This window comes from Drechmeria coniospora, chromosome 02 (genome assembly GCF_001625195.1).
Source record: "Drechmeria coniospora strain ARSEF 6962 chromosome 02, whole genome shotgun sequence".
NCBI classification, from domain to species: Eukaryota; Fungi; Ascomycota; class Sordariomycetes; order Hypocreales; family Ophiocordycipitaceae; genus Drechmeria; species Drechmeria coniospora.
In genome coordinates this window covers 4,042,886-4,057,183 of record NC_054390.1, presented here as the reverse complement: position 1 = coordinate 4,057,183, position 14,298 = coordinate 4,042,886, and the positions used below count along the sequence as shown (strand labels likewise).

The window sequence follows — 14,298 nt, the reverse complement described above, 5'->3', positions numbered from 1 at the left end:
TAATCATACGAGCAAGGCTTCTGTTTACCAGCCCTCGTGTTCAACTTATATATTCGTTCATTCTTTTCATAGCCCTCGTACTCTTGCTCTCACGAGCTCCTCGGACCAGTCGACAGACTACATATACCACATACTTGCTCGACACCTTGTTTTTGATGATGCCACGATGCACTCGCTCTTCCGAGCCCGTATCATCGCCCTGCTTCTTTGCCCGCAACGGCCAGTGATCACCCACGCTACATGTCAGACACAACTCTTTCCAAGGGTAGCACAGGAGGTAGATATGCCGCCAAATACCTGCTAGGTCCCGGACCATGACTTGCTCCGGTAAATTTACGTGGCACTTGGGTTTGCGTGGTAGGCAGCGCTCAGCATCGAGACATGCCAGCAGCGAGCCGTGCCGCGCGCAAGAACAGGAACAAGCACACTTTCATGTGCATGGAGCATGTTCGTGCAGACTGCTTGTACGCCGCACCGTACGCCTCCAGTGCCCGTACGACCAAGGATGCACTATGCGGCGCTGACAAACTGCATATGTGCCCTTGGGAACCGTGAGGTGCAGGAATGATCCAGCGTGCAGATATCATCATGTCCTTGCCAATTCCTGTGCATCCACTTCACCAGGGACGGAGCCTTTGGCATTGCCTTTCAAGGGCTGTTTGCGTTCGGTGCGTAAGAATATAGCTCCTCGACCGACGGAGCTGGGCCTAGCCTATGGGTCGGTTGCAGAGGTGAAGGCAAGCTAGCTATCGCCATGTGAACGGGCAGCGGCCAGGACGACGGCTTCACAACTGTGCTGGGACGGACGGGGCCGACCGATGATGATGTGCACATACATCTCGAAGTGGAGGGTCGATTGGATCGGATACAATGCTCGGTTGCGTCGCGCCGCGTCGCCTTGTGAGATGTTGCGTCGGATAGTTTGGGTTGTGTCGGCTTCACAACGATGCACTATCAGCGGGCAAACTAGGGAGAAAGTACGGAGTATTGTTAGCATTATTCCTGCGACCACTTGTGAAACATTATCCGAAACAGGCCTGAAAATAACGACACTAAGAGCGTGGGGGTCGAGAGGGGGTGAAGTGCTCCGTGCATGTATTCAATACAATTAGTTGTACTTACGGAGTAATATGGAGCACGTACTCCGTACTTGTCCTCAAGTATAAGTACACCTAGGTGTATACCGCACAGTACAAGTAAAGGAAATGGACGGTAAGTACATGCACAAGTACAAGCAGTCCTCTGTTGCTGTTTAAAGTGGGACCCGCGAAGCAGGATGTACTTACTTAAGTACTTAAGTATTACAGGATATGCATAAGCAGTAATACTCCGTACTCCGTACAAGTATGCTTGTCAGTGCATGAGATCATGTATATCACAACTAGGTGCACTTGTGATAAGTATTCCTGGTCCAGTATCACGTAGGTGAACATGTACTTGGGTAGGTACGTAGGTGCACGCATAATGAGCTATTAATACTAATTACTACCTACAACTACATTGAGGTCAACCGGCTCAACAGAGGTTTTCTAAGTACTTGTACAACTACATGTACTTAGGCGTAGTTGTGCAGTACGGAGTATGACCTGTACTGTACTCCGCACAGTACTTGTTGGTTGTTACAGGGTACTGTGCCATGGAAAGCTTGCTTGCATCGACCGCTATAAACCGTGCAGATACTGTATGTAGTTGGACAAGCTTGTGCCACTGACGCAGGGGCTAGCGTGACGATGTCTTGGTACTTGGACACCCTGGACGTTGTGCGGGGTGACGGGGCACAGTGGGCTTACAGGCGAAGCTGGACCCCCGAAATAGTATAAACCCTTTCCGTAATACTCCGTATTGGCCATGTAGTTCCAAACTGACGAACCGATACAAAGGTAAGTACGGAGTACAGTAGTACAGTAATAGTACGGCGCGTACAGCACAGATTCAAGCACATGTACTCCGTACTCCGTACTGCACTTAAGTACAGAGTAGGTACAGGGTACTTGTGCACGTAAGTACTTACATGTCGTACATGCACTCCGTAAGAACTCCGGATTATTACTGCGTGCCATCCCAGCTCAGCTAGGGTTGCCCAAGTATTACTGACTGGTAGCGTCGGCCGCGTGTGATTCAAGTTATCCGTACCAATCGAACGGCACTGCTCCGCATTCAAGCGGCGAACACACAGTTATCGCCAGGCTCGTCAAATGCCGAAGCGTGCTGCACGGGGTCGGATGGCGAAGGAAATGCTTGCATAGCGAATTCCTCGCGGCTTCGTGAATGGAACTGCTACAAAATACAGTACGGACGAGACAGAGCTGCCCATCATTGGCCTGGTATGGCGGGTGAACATTATCATCCGCCAGCGTCCATCGTCTAGTACCCAGCGTTTCAACCGAGCGTTTTCATGCCATTCGAGGCCGTGAGTGCTGGAAGGACATCGTTGCGTGAGTTAGGTGTTCATGCTGGGGTGAGCTGGAGTCGTCTCCCCAGGCTGCTGGATTTTCTGAATGCCTCGAGCTCGCCCTATGATTCCGAGCAATATCAGCATGCGGGCCTGCCATCGGCTTCCCCGTTCCGCAGTAGGTTGAACGTACCGAGACTTCTCTCTTTTGCTGTCGCCCTCGTTCCGCCTGTCCTGCATTTTCCGCTTCCTTATATTCGATGAAAGCGCTGAGCAAAGCCGGGCAGGCATTCTCCACGGCGTCTCCAATCCTCTGGCCGGAGAATGGAAGGTGAATGTTGCGTACCGGCATGCTCAAGAAAATCGAGTCTAGGATCTTCCTGCCGTCGGAGCCCACCTAGAAATTTCCAAAGCGTTAGCATGCTGCCGCCGATGCGACTCCCCGACACGACTCGTGTCGTGGCACTACCACGTACCGGAATCTAGTTGTCCCATGGTTAGCGTTGTTCAAGCACATATGCTGGTGGCCCGGAAGTGGCCGTGGCGTGGAAGCTTACATATTTATCGTACTGGCCCATGAACTCTCCGGATGCCTTGGCCAGCTGTCCAGGTAGCTTCTGAAATGCCACCGCAATATCGCCTGGAGCCTGTCTTAGGTCGTCCACGCCGTCCGCGATGGCTCCCGGAATCTCGCGGACTGCTTTGGCAAAGTCAACCAACGACTTTGCGAAAGCATCGTAGTTTTCCACGCTGACAACGTCCTTGGCACCGCTGGCTGCGGCGTGCGGAATATCGCGAACGCCGTGAATGAAGTCGACAGCGGATTTAGCAAAAGCCTCAAGGTTTTCCGCAGTGGCGACGTTGCCAAGAGAGCTTTTCACCGACGACGGGATGTCCTTGATCGCCTGCCAGAGATCGCCGGCGGACCTGAAAAAGGCGACGCGGTTTTCCTCGCTGAGCGGCTTCGCAGCGGCACTTTTAAGAAGGCCGGGAACTTCCCATAGATTGCCTTTGCTTATTCCGCGCCAGACGTCTCCCCAAAAGCCCCGTCGCGCCAGCTGCTTCGATTCCTCCTTTGGCTAGGACGAGGTGAGTATCGGGCAAGGCATGGGTTTCGGCCAGCAACTTACTTTGTTCTTCTGCGCTTCGTAATAAATGGCGTTCGAGGCAAGACCCAGTATGCAGCCACCGAGATGCTCGATCACGGCAACTTTCTTATTATATCCCGGCCGTGGCTGCTGTTGCGGTTGTCGTTGTGGCTTCTCGGCCGCATCATTCTCCGTCGCCTTCTTCGGCTCATCTGCCTGTGCCTTCTCGCCCGCTTCCTTCTCCTTGCCATCGGACTCCGGGTGCTTGATGAGCATGGCGTCGCCATCGACCTGCTTGCATTCTCCATTCCTCCGGCATACAGTATTCTTCTTGCCAGGGCCTGCACCGTTGGCGCCTTGGCCATTCGCATGCTTCATCTTCACCCATTCCTCACGGACCCTTTTGGCGTTGTCAACAATGGTTTGCACCTTGGAGATGACCATGTTGGGCGCCTGCGTCTTGTCGCCATAGTTCTGTGAGATTTTCAAGGCCATGAAGTCGAGAATCCTTTGCGAATCGGAGAGGACGGCATCGCCGACAATGGGAACATGTTTTGCCTGCGCTTGCATCTTTGGCTGGAGTTCCCTTGCGAACTTCTCCGTTGCCGCATGGTCCCCCTGAGTGTCGAAGAGCAGGACGGCATCGTACTGCATTTCCAGAAGGGCATTGGCGACGTGGGCGTCGGGATTGGAAGAGCCGTGTGGGATGATGACCTTCATCCTCGCCTCCAAGGCAATCAGGGCCGTCCAAAATACCTTGTCGGACATATCTCGGAATGCGATGGTGTCAACTCCCAGGGCTTTCAGGTCCTGAAGCGTTTCGTGCGTCATTCTTAAATCAAAGGATGCCGAAAGAGTATACAAGCGATCCGTTATCTTCTTAGGTGCTACCTCGATCAGCTTACTCTTCTTTGCTGGGCTGTCGTCTGGGTGCTGTTGCGCCTCGGCTGGATTCTGTTGCGCCTCGGCTGGAGCCGGCGGTCCTTGCTCCAGCCGTACATTCTCACCTGCATTCGTGTTGGCGGAAGCGTGCTGTTGGTTCGGTGCGGGCTCTTCATCGAGCGCGACATCCAGCACATCTTGATCCATTGCCGGATAAGGCCTCCCACGTTGTCGCCTGGTGCTTTTCCCACCCATGTTGAAGATGCGATTCAGGCTTCGTTCGGACGTGTTCATCTTACCCGCCGTGTATCGTGATACGCCGAGTGAAGCGTGTAGTTCGGCCGCCGACCTGTTTTTTGTTATGCCCATTTGTCGTCGTTCACTGAATTGAATTTTCCCAATCATGATCTCGGACAATTCGTAGCCCTTACCCTGAGTAACGAGGATTTTTTTCGGTGCATTTTTCCCGTTGTCATCTCCTTCGGTAGCCTCCAAGAACTTGCGAAGGTAGTACGAGTTCGTTATGTCGTTGGGTCTAAAAAGATCTTGATCTCCCATGACGACTCGAATCTTGTTTACCCTATTGGCATTGAACTTGTCGAAAGCGGCCTTGACGACATCGTTGTTGTCCATGATCATGACCATGTCGAATCCTTAGTCCGCAAGCTTTTGAATCATCGCTTGCGTGTAGATGAGTTGGCCGTGGTTTTTGGACGGAGTAATGCGATGTACTTCAGTATGGGTGCCGCCGAGGCGAATATCATCCCTCACCTGCTTCACATGATTCCACGTAACCTCGATGGGTTCGTGGCGAATGTCGGCAGCATCCGAGGCAGCATCGGCTGCAGCCACTCCACCAGCGGCGGAGAGGAGATTCCGGATTTTTTGGTCGACTTCCGCATCGCTGGCACCCGGGATTCGATTGCTGGACTCCGTCCCATCGGCTTGCCCCGGACGGACCAAAGGTCTGTTGCTATTCCCTCGAGAGCTGCTCTGGTCTGCTCCGCCATTGGCGGCACCATGCTGCCCCTGATTCGCCGACTGGAGCCGGTTGTTGGACGCCGTCCCATCGGCTTGCTCCGGGAGGGTGATGGGATTATTTCTGCTCCCTTGAGAGCTGGGTCCACTTAGGCCATATGATCCCTTGCCAGCACGCTGCCCAGTTTCGAACAGAACCACCCTCCTGGCTGTCCCGGGTTCTATCCTGTTCTCTCGGACGACTGCGTCCACCTTTCTTGACCTGCCCCTCTCCCCGGACTCCCTGGTAGCATGGCCTCGTTCACAAGCCTGGACGTAGCCCACGAACTCACCGACGAGGTCATTTCCTTCCCCCTGGACAAACCAAACGCCGGTAGGAGCCTTTCCCGTGGCATCTTGTCCAATCCCAATCAACACGCGGGTACGAAAGTTGATGGGAGTTTCCCCCGCATGCGGCGCTACCAGTTTGAACTTCCTATCGCCCGCACCAGGCGGCGCCTGGTACCTCCCTATGTCCTCCACCATTTCCGCATTGCCATCCAAGACGACAATCTGCGATACCTTTTTCATCCGCGCGGCCTCGAAGGTGGCGTCGGTTAGTTTTCGCTTCACGCCTTCGGCGTATTTCATGCGAAATAGCTTCGTGAGGCGGCCGGGACGAATGTGCGACGTAACCTCTTCGATGTCGTTGATGCTTACGACATGCTCGGTGCTGATGGTACCGTGATTTCCGATGTTACGGGGTGGACCGCCAGGCCGAGTATCGATATGATTATTGTCGACAACACCATCCCTTCCCGACGACGGCAAAACATCGTCGCCGTCACTGTCGGAATCGATGGTGATGATCTCGGGTGGCACCCTGGCGACAAGCACCTTGTTCTTGTCGGACCGCGTGTCGTGATGAAGCAGACCGCCTGCAACGTCCGACGCGAGAGACACGCCGGCTTCGGCAGCCGTGGCATGGCCAAGGTTGAAAAGGAAACACCAGAAAAGGAAGGAGGCCAGACGAAGGGCAAACGAGTGGTTCGCCATGGTATGGATCGAAGCAAGCCAAGCGAGGACGTCGAGTTATTGTAGTATTCTTTGGAACCGCTTCCTGAGTAAGCATGAGCCAATCTACGAACCGATAGGGGGACACCTCGGTATATATAGTCGACGCAGTACGATGAAGCCACCATCTTCGAGTCGCAACGAGGGAGCGTTGCAAGTCTAATTGGCCGCGGGGGCCCAAGGTGCAAAGGCATGGCGTGAACGTTGATGTGGTGTATCTCATGATGGTTGCATCACTGCCTCCGCCGGCGTCTTTCATAGTGGTCGGCTGGTGGATGAGCTGAGAGCAGTGAGGGTGCCAGCAGAACTGTTACGTGCGGCTTGGACGTGCCAGGCAAGCATTCCCTTGTCGTAGAATGAGAGCCAGCCAAGCAGGCTCCCCTGCCGCTTAACCCAATCGGGTAGGTAGCCGGTGCCAGTATCCGAGATGAATTGATTGTCAGCGTTGGTGACGGGTGTGCACGTACTCCGTAGCTTCCGATATAATATCATCTGTCCAAAACGAACCGCCGGCGGCCACGGGTGGCCCGCAGCCATGTTGAAAATTGAATCATCACCGCCGGAAGCCCGGAGCAGAGTTTACGAATCCATTTTTCTGGGCAAGGGAGGCTAGGGGCCGGCATGACAGGATATCGTGGCACGACGTTTTGTACTGTACTCCGTTCTGCTGTTAACGAGGAAGTTGAGAATGCAGCATATTGGCACATGCTGACTGCCTGGTCCGGTTAGGTGGCCAGCTTTAAACCTGTGACATTTTCTCCGCTTTTTACTGTACCTAAGTACAAGTACTGCACGGTAAGTACTTACAGTAAGTACTTGTATGAACAATCTCTCGGCAGGGAGGACTTTGTACATGTAAGTACTTACTAGTACCCCCTCAATTTCCACTTTGCAATAAACGGGCCAGCTCCGCTATTGCCGCCACAGGTTCCCTAAGCAAAACGACGGCGTACCAAGGCAATGGTCGATGAAGCATACGGAATCGTCCGAGTACGAGTCGCACGTCAAGAACACTTTCTCCCATCTCTGGTCTAGTTGCTATACGTCGGGAAGATGGCCAAGATGGCGACTAATAGACCGCTGCTGCGGCGACACCGCTGACTCGCATCCGGCTGCAACTTACCTCGTCCACCGTGGCGGTGTTGGGAACTACCGATGGCTGCTGCGAGAGGAAACTCGATAGGAAACTCGGGCAGGTTTAGTCAAGACTTGGGGACTAGAAGGAAAAGGACAGACTGGAACTTTCTCACTTGGGGACCCCCCGCCTTGCCTAGTGTTCGGCCATAGCCCAGCAGCCGGGCGCATTGTCGCTGCACCATGCTGGATGACGACGCAACCCAGTCCGTGATACCTCCTCCTATCACGTATACCGTGGGAATCAGTGGCAGAGTTTATCGGCAAATGGCACCAAAATCCAAACGGCGCCAGTACAGTTGGACTTGAGGTTATCGTGAACCCTATGTGTCGAGTTTATTCGTCAAGAATATGTCTAAAAATAGCCCAAAAACAAAAAATATTTATTGCAACTGATGCCATTGTCAAACACGGGGAGTGTACCCCGTGTAGGAGGCACAGTGATTACTTACTTAGGTCTGGGTGCTACGATCACTAAGTATTACAGTGGACAAAAACGATGATTCAATTTTGGGAGCGCTACTCCGTACCGAGTCTTAACTACTTAAGAACTTACGAGTCTTAACTGTTAGGGGTTACACCCCGTATGTTCACTTGGGCGCTGCCCAAGCAACGGCTCGCGGCGATGAAGGCGGCCCCCTACATGAGCGAGGGCGCACCATGACGTGCGATGCCGCTAAGTCACGTGCGCTAGCGCGCCTAAAGCAAGGGAGCACTATCACGTGCGATGCTGCTAAGTCACGTGCGCCTGGGGCGCACAAGGGTATAAGAACACGATATTTGTACATTAGTGGAGGAGACATGGATCGTTGAATATCACAGATACGTGCGGCCCCTGTCTTTACAGCGCCGCCCCGTAACATTAACTACTTAAGTACTTACGAGTCTTAACTACTTAAGTACTTACGAGTCTTAACTACTTAAGTACTTACTACTTACAGAGTGAATCGACACTTTTGCCACCCCACCATAGCTGCCAGGTCGCTGCGGACTTGCTGAGAGACTGCTAGCGGGGTATGGTACGGAGAACATGTACTCAAGTACAACTGCGGAGACGGAGTACGGAGTAAGTAAATACATGTACTTGACTAGCATTCATCTCTGTGGAACCACTCATCCTCATACGAGAAACAGTCTCCTAGCCTTGCAAGCGTCTATTGCTGTGATAATTAAGAACATGTACTTGAGTACATGTACAACTAGGCAGCCCAGTCACATGACGTGTGCAGACAGTACTTATGTCTGCTGGCAGCGATACGAATATGCATGTTGACATCTGAATCGTGTAGTGAAATTAGTACGCCGTGGGCAGCTCCATAGGATAAACTGCAGCGCAATTAGCCTCAAGTACAGGACATGTGCCAGTTTGACACTAGCATACTAAGTATGACATGGCCTTAAAAATAGGTGGGATAAGACACTATTTTCACGGAGTACGCCGTCGAGGGACCTTGGGTGAAGGGAATTGAGTCCTCCTACGTAATTACCTGCGAGTTAATACGGAGTGCTACCAAAGTATTAATTGCTAGGTACCATATATGCATCATATGCATCATCGAAACAACCCAGCAACGAGTCCGAAGTATTAATACATCCAAGTACATGGAGCACCAAGTACAGAGTACGGAATACTCGAGTAATAATTGAACCACAATAATTATCCGTACTCCATACGGAGTACTCCGCACAGACTACGCCGCACCTACCTAAGTACTAAGTATTACAGATTAAGTACAGTGTACAAGTACATCGCACAGTGCGCCTACAGATAGGGCCCCCAAGGGGACAACGGTACTGGTAGGTATCCGAAATTCGCGATTACTGCTGTACTCCGTAGTGACGATTCAATCTTGGTAGCGCTACTACTCCGTACTACAATGTGAATCGACACTATTGCCACCCCGCTATAGGGCGGCGCACTTACAGCACAGTACAGACGGTACACTAATATACGGCCATCATCGAATGCTGTTGCAGGCACCACCATTTATCTGCCAGTTCCTGTGCGCTCGTTTCAGCGAATATATACCGAACTTCAAGATAGAAGTGGGATACTAGGCCGCTGTTAAATCTCGTGAAATTGGGCCGACCAAGACGAGGACGACCATCATCTGGCACACAGGGACATGCAGAATCGAGCAATAATAGCTGGTTTTGTCCCCGTTGGTCGTTTGTAACACACCGCAACTTTTGTTAGCTCATTGTTGTCTTTGGTGAGACTCGCAGCCAAGCTCGCGTCTGGTATCGTCGCCTTTAAACGGTAATGCAGCCGCCGTTGCTCGACAGTGACGGAGGGCTCGATGCTATGCCACCGTTCCTAGCCCGTCCCCAGCTCAACCGGAGCTAAACAGGAGGACTTCCGACATGGCGAGCATTGGATGGAAACCCAAAAGTCCATGTGGCTGAATTGTTGTTCATCACAAACCATGCCACAACTTTACAGTACGCCAGAACTTCATGGTAGCCCCGAGAGACCGGAAAGCAGTGGAACAATACAGTACAATATGCCAACACCCCACACGCCATTGTTTCAGACAGTTTGAGTGCGTCTATCGACATCAAACGGGTTATACACACTATTTCAGCACCTGTCCGTTTTCGGGGTATTCGGTCGTGGCCCCTATCTTCTCGACTAGCTAGTAAGCAACAACCAACGAAGCAAAACAATATGCTCTGACCGTAATACCGACGAGCCAGTCGTACCGACGAGCCAGTCGTACCGACCAACCAGTCGTATCGACCGACCAACAGTACTGACCAACCAGTTACATAGACGGATAAGTTGCATACCTAGAGACGCGTAACCTGCTTACTGAATACTAATAGCCGCTGGGCTGCTGATCTGTGCAATCTCTATTTTACTCATTGCAGTATTACGTCTTGTGTCTAAATAGTTCTGTCTTTCCAGTGCTTCTCTTAGGTAGAAAAATCGCACATCAGAATCGCACATTGTACACGGAACATCGTACATTGAATTCTCCAACCACTCTTCTTTCCCAGTTCCTGACTGGCGCTCCTTCTGCTGTTAGTAACAGCCTGATTGATTCCCTGGTCCGCGCGATACACTTTCCACTGCCTCTCTGCAAATTGCAAGAACAAGTATTCCAAGTATTACTCCAAAATAAAAAATAAATGCGGAGGCCCACGGCAAACGGACATGTGCATGTACTTAACCCTACAGTGCGCAGCGTGCATGCACCACCCTTTACGTAGGCGTAAGTAATGCTTGTGCTTCTACTTAAGTACTCCGTACTTGGGCCTATGGATGTATGGATGATGCCTGGTACAGAGGTGTAGAATGGCGCCCGGCTCCATACTAAATCGTGATGGTGCCGCGGTCCCAGTGCGAGCCTTCCACCCCTGTAGCGGCGATCGGATGTCTCCATGTGCATGTACTTGTATGTACGGAGTACAAGCTCTTGTATTACAATTACTTGCACAGTACTCCGTAATTGTCGGGAGACACAATGCTAGAAGCGCGGATCACGCGACTAGGCAACGACTGACAGAAGGAAGGGGACTATAAAAGCTATGAGAGCTCCCCAAACGCAGGAAGGGGAGGCTCTCTAGGGATCAATGCACTCATCGCCTTCGTCGTTACAGGTAACTACCGATAACTGGCGTTCTAGCTCCTAGACCTCGCCACGCCTTCTCTAGTAAACCCATTGCGTCTGGCAGTAATAGCATACGGAGTACCCCGTACAGAGTCAAAATACATGTATATGCGCTTGGAATTACAGTAAGTGTTTATATACCTTTTGCCGAGCCAATCACCGAGCAGTATTTCCTCGCTGCCAGCGTTGCGTCTCATCCGAGGCTTCAGCGCGTAAACACCACGTTTCCGTCATCGTCCTAGACCCCGCTGAGCTTGACTGCTTCAGCCACATCATTTGGTGCCTCGAGGCTCAATTTTTTCAGCTAGTGGTTGAAGCCATCCAGTTTATCGGCCGCGTTGACCATCTTCGTCTTGCAATTTTTCAAGCATAAACGAAGCCTGCCACTCGCGTTATCCTTGTCCTGTTCCTACTGTAGTTCAACCCCCGCTCCACCTTACCCCCGTTTTGCCATCAGACAATCATGCTTTCTCATCGTTTCCGTTGCATCGTGCCTGGTTTGTCACTTGATCTTAATGTTATTACTCTCATCTTCTCGAGCCTTTCAGCCTGTGTCTTGTTACAGAATGACTCTCACAAAGCTGAATAACCTACATTATATCTACCAGGAGAGCGATTAGAACAGTGAAACACGCCACCAAAAATGGTTCGAAAATCATGGTCTCTATCTGCCGCTTATGAGGAATGACGTTCTTTTTCTGTGGCTTCAGAGGATAGATGACCTCTGTCCGTCGCTTCGGAGGAAGGACGGACTACTTCTGTAGCTCCAGAGGAAGGCCGGCCATCTCCTACGCTTGGAGCAAAGCAAGCTTGGAACTGTTCGTTGCATATAACCAGCTGTCCAGACGGTTGCCGAAACGCTACCTTTCCCTTCTCTAAACCGAAAACAAACGACTCCGGCGGTACGACAGTCGCAAGGTTGCTCTTCACGCCTTCCTCAATAAAAGCGTCGTCTGAGTGGGCAGCGGAACAGTTTTTCCCTTTGTTATTGCAGATAACCAGTTGTCCAGACTCTAGTCGGAATGCTGACTTGTCTTGCTCCAACTTTTCTACAAAAGTTTCCGGACGGACAATAGTAGCAAGTTCGTTGCTATGGATGTTTATCGTATCCTCGGATCCCGTTTCTAGAGTAGTATTCTGGCCTCCGGTCGTATCCCTGTTTACGCGTATCGCTACTTTTGGAGTCCAGCCTTGCAGAGCAGTAGGGTAGTAACAATTGGAACGAATTGACTTGTCGCATATGACTAGCTGTCCAGAGGCTTCTCGCATTGTCCTCTTGCCGGAAAAGAAGACTTGGTCTCGGAATGCAAAATCCTCCGGACGCAAGAAACATATAAAAAAGTCTATTGTCCATTGGCCACTTAATGACAGGGATGTATTCGTACCTTGGGAGTTAGTAGTCGCAACGAAAGTTGTAGTAGCATTGCCAGTAGAACCCTCCTGTCCTGTCTTGGGCTTGAGGTTGTCAACGATAGTTTCCGCACCCTCTTCAAGTTGGTGATCGCCAATTTCGGGTATGCCATTGCACATAAAATGGTCTCGAAATCTTTGGTCTTTGAACCTTTGGCTTACCGTGTTAGCCTTACCTTGAACTCTCCTACCGCCGCCTACGTGACCTGCGCTATGGCCTGCGCCGTGGCCTGCGCTGCCATGGCCCGAGCTGTGGCCTGAGCCAACGCCAATGCCGCCACGACGTTTGCATATATTATTCAAGCCGCTTACTTTTACACGAGTACCTTCTCCCCTGTACATAGTGCCGGTTTTAGAAAAAGCGTCAGCTTGGTTGTTATTGCTCTTGCTGTTGCTGTTCGACTGCGCTTGCTTCACTGTTGACTGTACGTGCTCCTCGGTCGCCTGCGCTTGCTCCTGCTTCGACTGCTTCCTGGCAATACAAGATCCCATGCCGCGTTTGCAGTTACCTTTGTTCTTACTATCCCTACCAATTCCAGCTTTATAAAAACTGTCCTGGCTTTTCGCTACGCCGAGCACCTTTTCCGGGTTGAATCCAGCACCAAACTTAGCGATAAGGCTTTTTCTATCGCGTGTAGGATCGGTTACCGCGGCCGATATTGAATCCCAATTAGTCTCTAGATCGGCGACTTGGTTTCGCATCTTTATAATTCTGTTTGACATTTCATACCCATCCCATACATTCTCAATATACTTCGTAACCGCTTTACATCGGATAGATTCGGGTACCATCTCGATAATAACAAGCAATGACCTAGCGAGTTTGGACTTATCCTTTAGGCTTCCTTTGGATAATTCCATAACAGCATTCTGGAGGTCGGCCTGAGTAAGAAGCTTAGACGTTCTATAATACTCCTGCCCATTGCGATTAATATCAGCTCCATACTTCTCGAGTTGGGGGTAGTCGCCAGTAAATCTTAAGTCAGTATCACCAAGGCCCTTCCCGGCTTCGTTCTGGAAGCGAAACCATGTCTCGCTATTACCCATCTCCACCCCATAGCCAACTAAGTAGAGGTTATTCTTCTGAAGCCTTAGCGTAACTATTGGTCCATTGGCGCTATATAGCTTAACCTCGAAGCAGCTCTTATCCCCCGAAGGGAGTACGGGAATGTGGCCGGCGACAGTAGGATTTTCGTTCTTAATTGCCGTACGGAAGTCTTCGATGAATGTCGAGTACTCCTTTGCTTCCGCTCTCGAAACGTCAAGATCGAATTTAAGCAGGGTATCATCTCGCTTCTGCAAATCGTTACTAAGGAACGGTAGCCTAGGCTCGACTTTCCTATCCTGCGGAGCAATCTGAGTGACAGGGAGAGATTGGGGTCCTATAGCTATATCGGAGATAAGCTGGACCTTGTGCAAATCGACGCTCGATTGGGGGCCGGTAGGTAAAGGAGCTAGACGGGCTCGAGGTATAGCAACGGCAACCGAGGCCACAAGGCCGAAGAGAAGAAGACGAGTTTGGTATATTATCATAATTGTTAGTAGGTATTCCGACCAACAACGAATGATTTTAAAATGAATTTGGAAATCGCGATCCTTGCATGGCACTACTATTATTTACATAAGAGTGCGTCTATCGCTTATCTTCAAACGCATCTTTCTAGCGCTCAACACATTCAGCATACGTATAACCCGTACCGCTCGCGAATAATAAAACTATGCACGTTAAGGCGCAAATCAAGAGCTC

General features: G+C 51.2%; 3 protein-coding genes across 3 annotated transcripts; all 3 read right to left on the bottom strand.

The window, feature by feature from the left end:
• Window positions 1-2,448: 2,448 nt before the first annotated feature.
• DCS_04242 (uncharacterized protein) lies at window positions 2,449-4,920 on the bottom strand (the record flags this gene model as incomplete). Its single annotated transcript, XM_040801554.1, has 5 exons — window positions 2,449-2,514; window positions 2,586-2,789; window positions 2,869-2,874; window positions 2,950-3,471; window positions 3,523-4,920. 5 exons carry the CDS (start codon window positions 4,918-4,920, stop codon window positions 2,449-2,451), a joined length of 2,196 nt encoding a protein of 731 aa, XP_040656587.1.
• Window positions 4,921-5,016: 96 nt separating this feature from the next.
• DCS_04241 (uncharacterized protein) lies at window positions 5,017-6,375 on the bottom strand (the record flags this gene model as incomplete). Its single annotated transcript, XM_040801553.1, has 1 exon — window positions 5,017-6,375. The coding sequence occupies one exon, from the start codon at window positions 6,373-6,375 to the stop codon at window positions 5,017-5,019; it is 1,359 nt and encodes a 452-aa protein (XP_040656586.1).
• A 5,441-nt stretch (window positions 6,376-11,816) lies between these two features.
• DCS_04240 (uncharacterized protein) lies at window positions 11,817-14,084 on the bottom strand (the record flags this gene model as incomplete). Its single annotated transcript, XM_040801552.1, has 1 exon — window positions 11,817-14,084. The coding sequence occupies one exon, from the start codon at window positions 14,082-14,084 to the stop codon at window positions 11,817-11,819; it is 2,268 nt and encodes a 755-aa protein (XP_040656585.1).
• Between the last annotated feature and the right edge of the window lie 214 nt (window positions 14,085-14,298).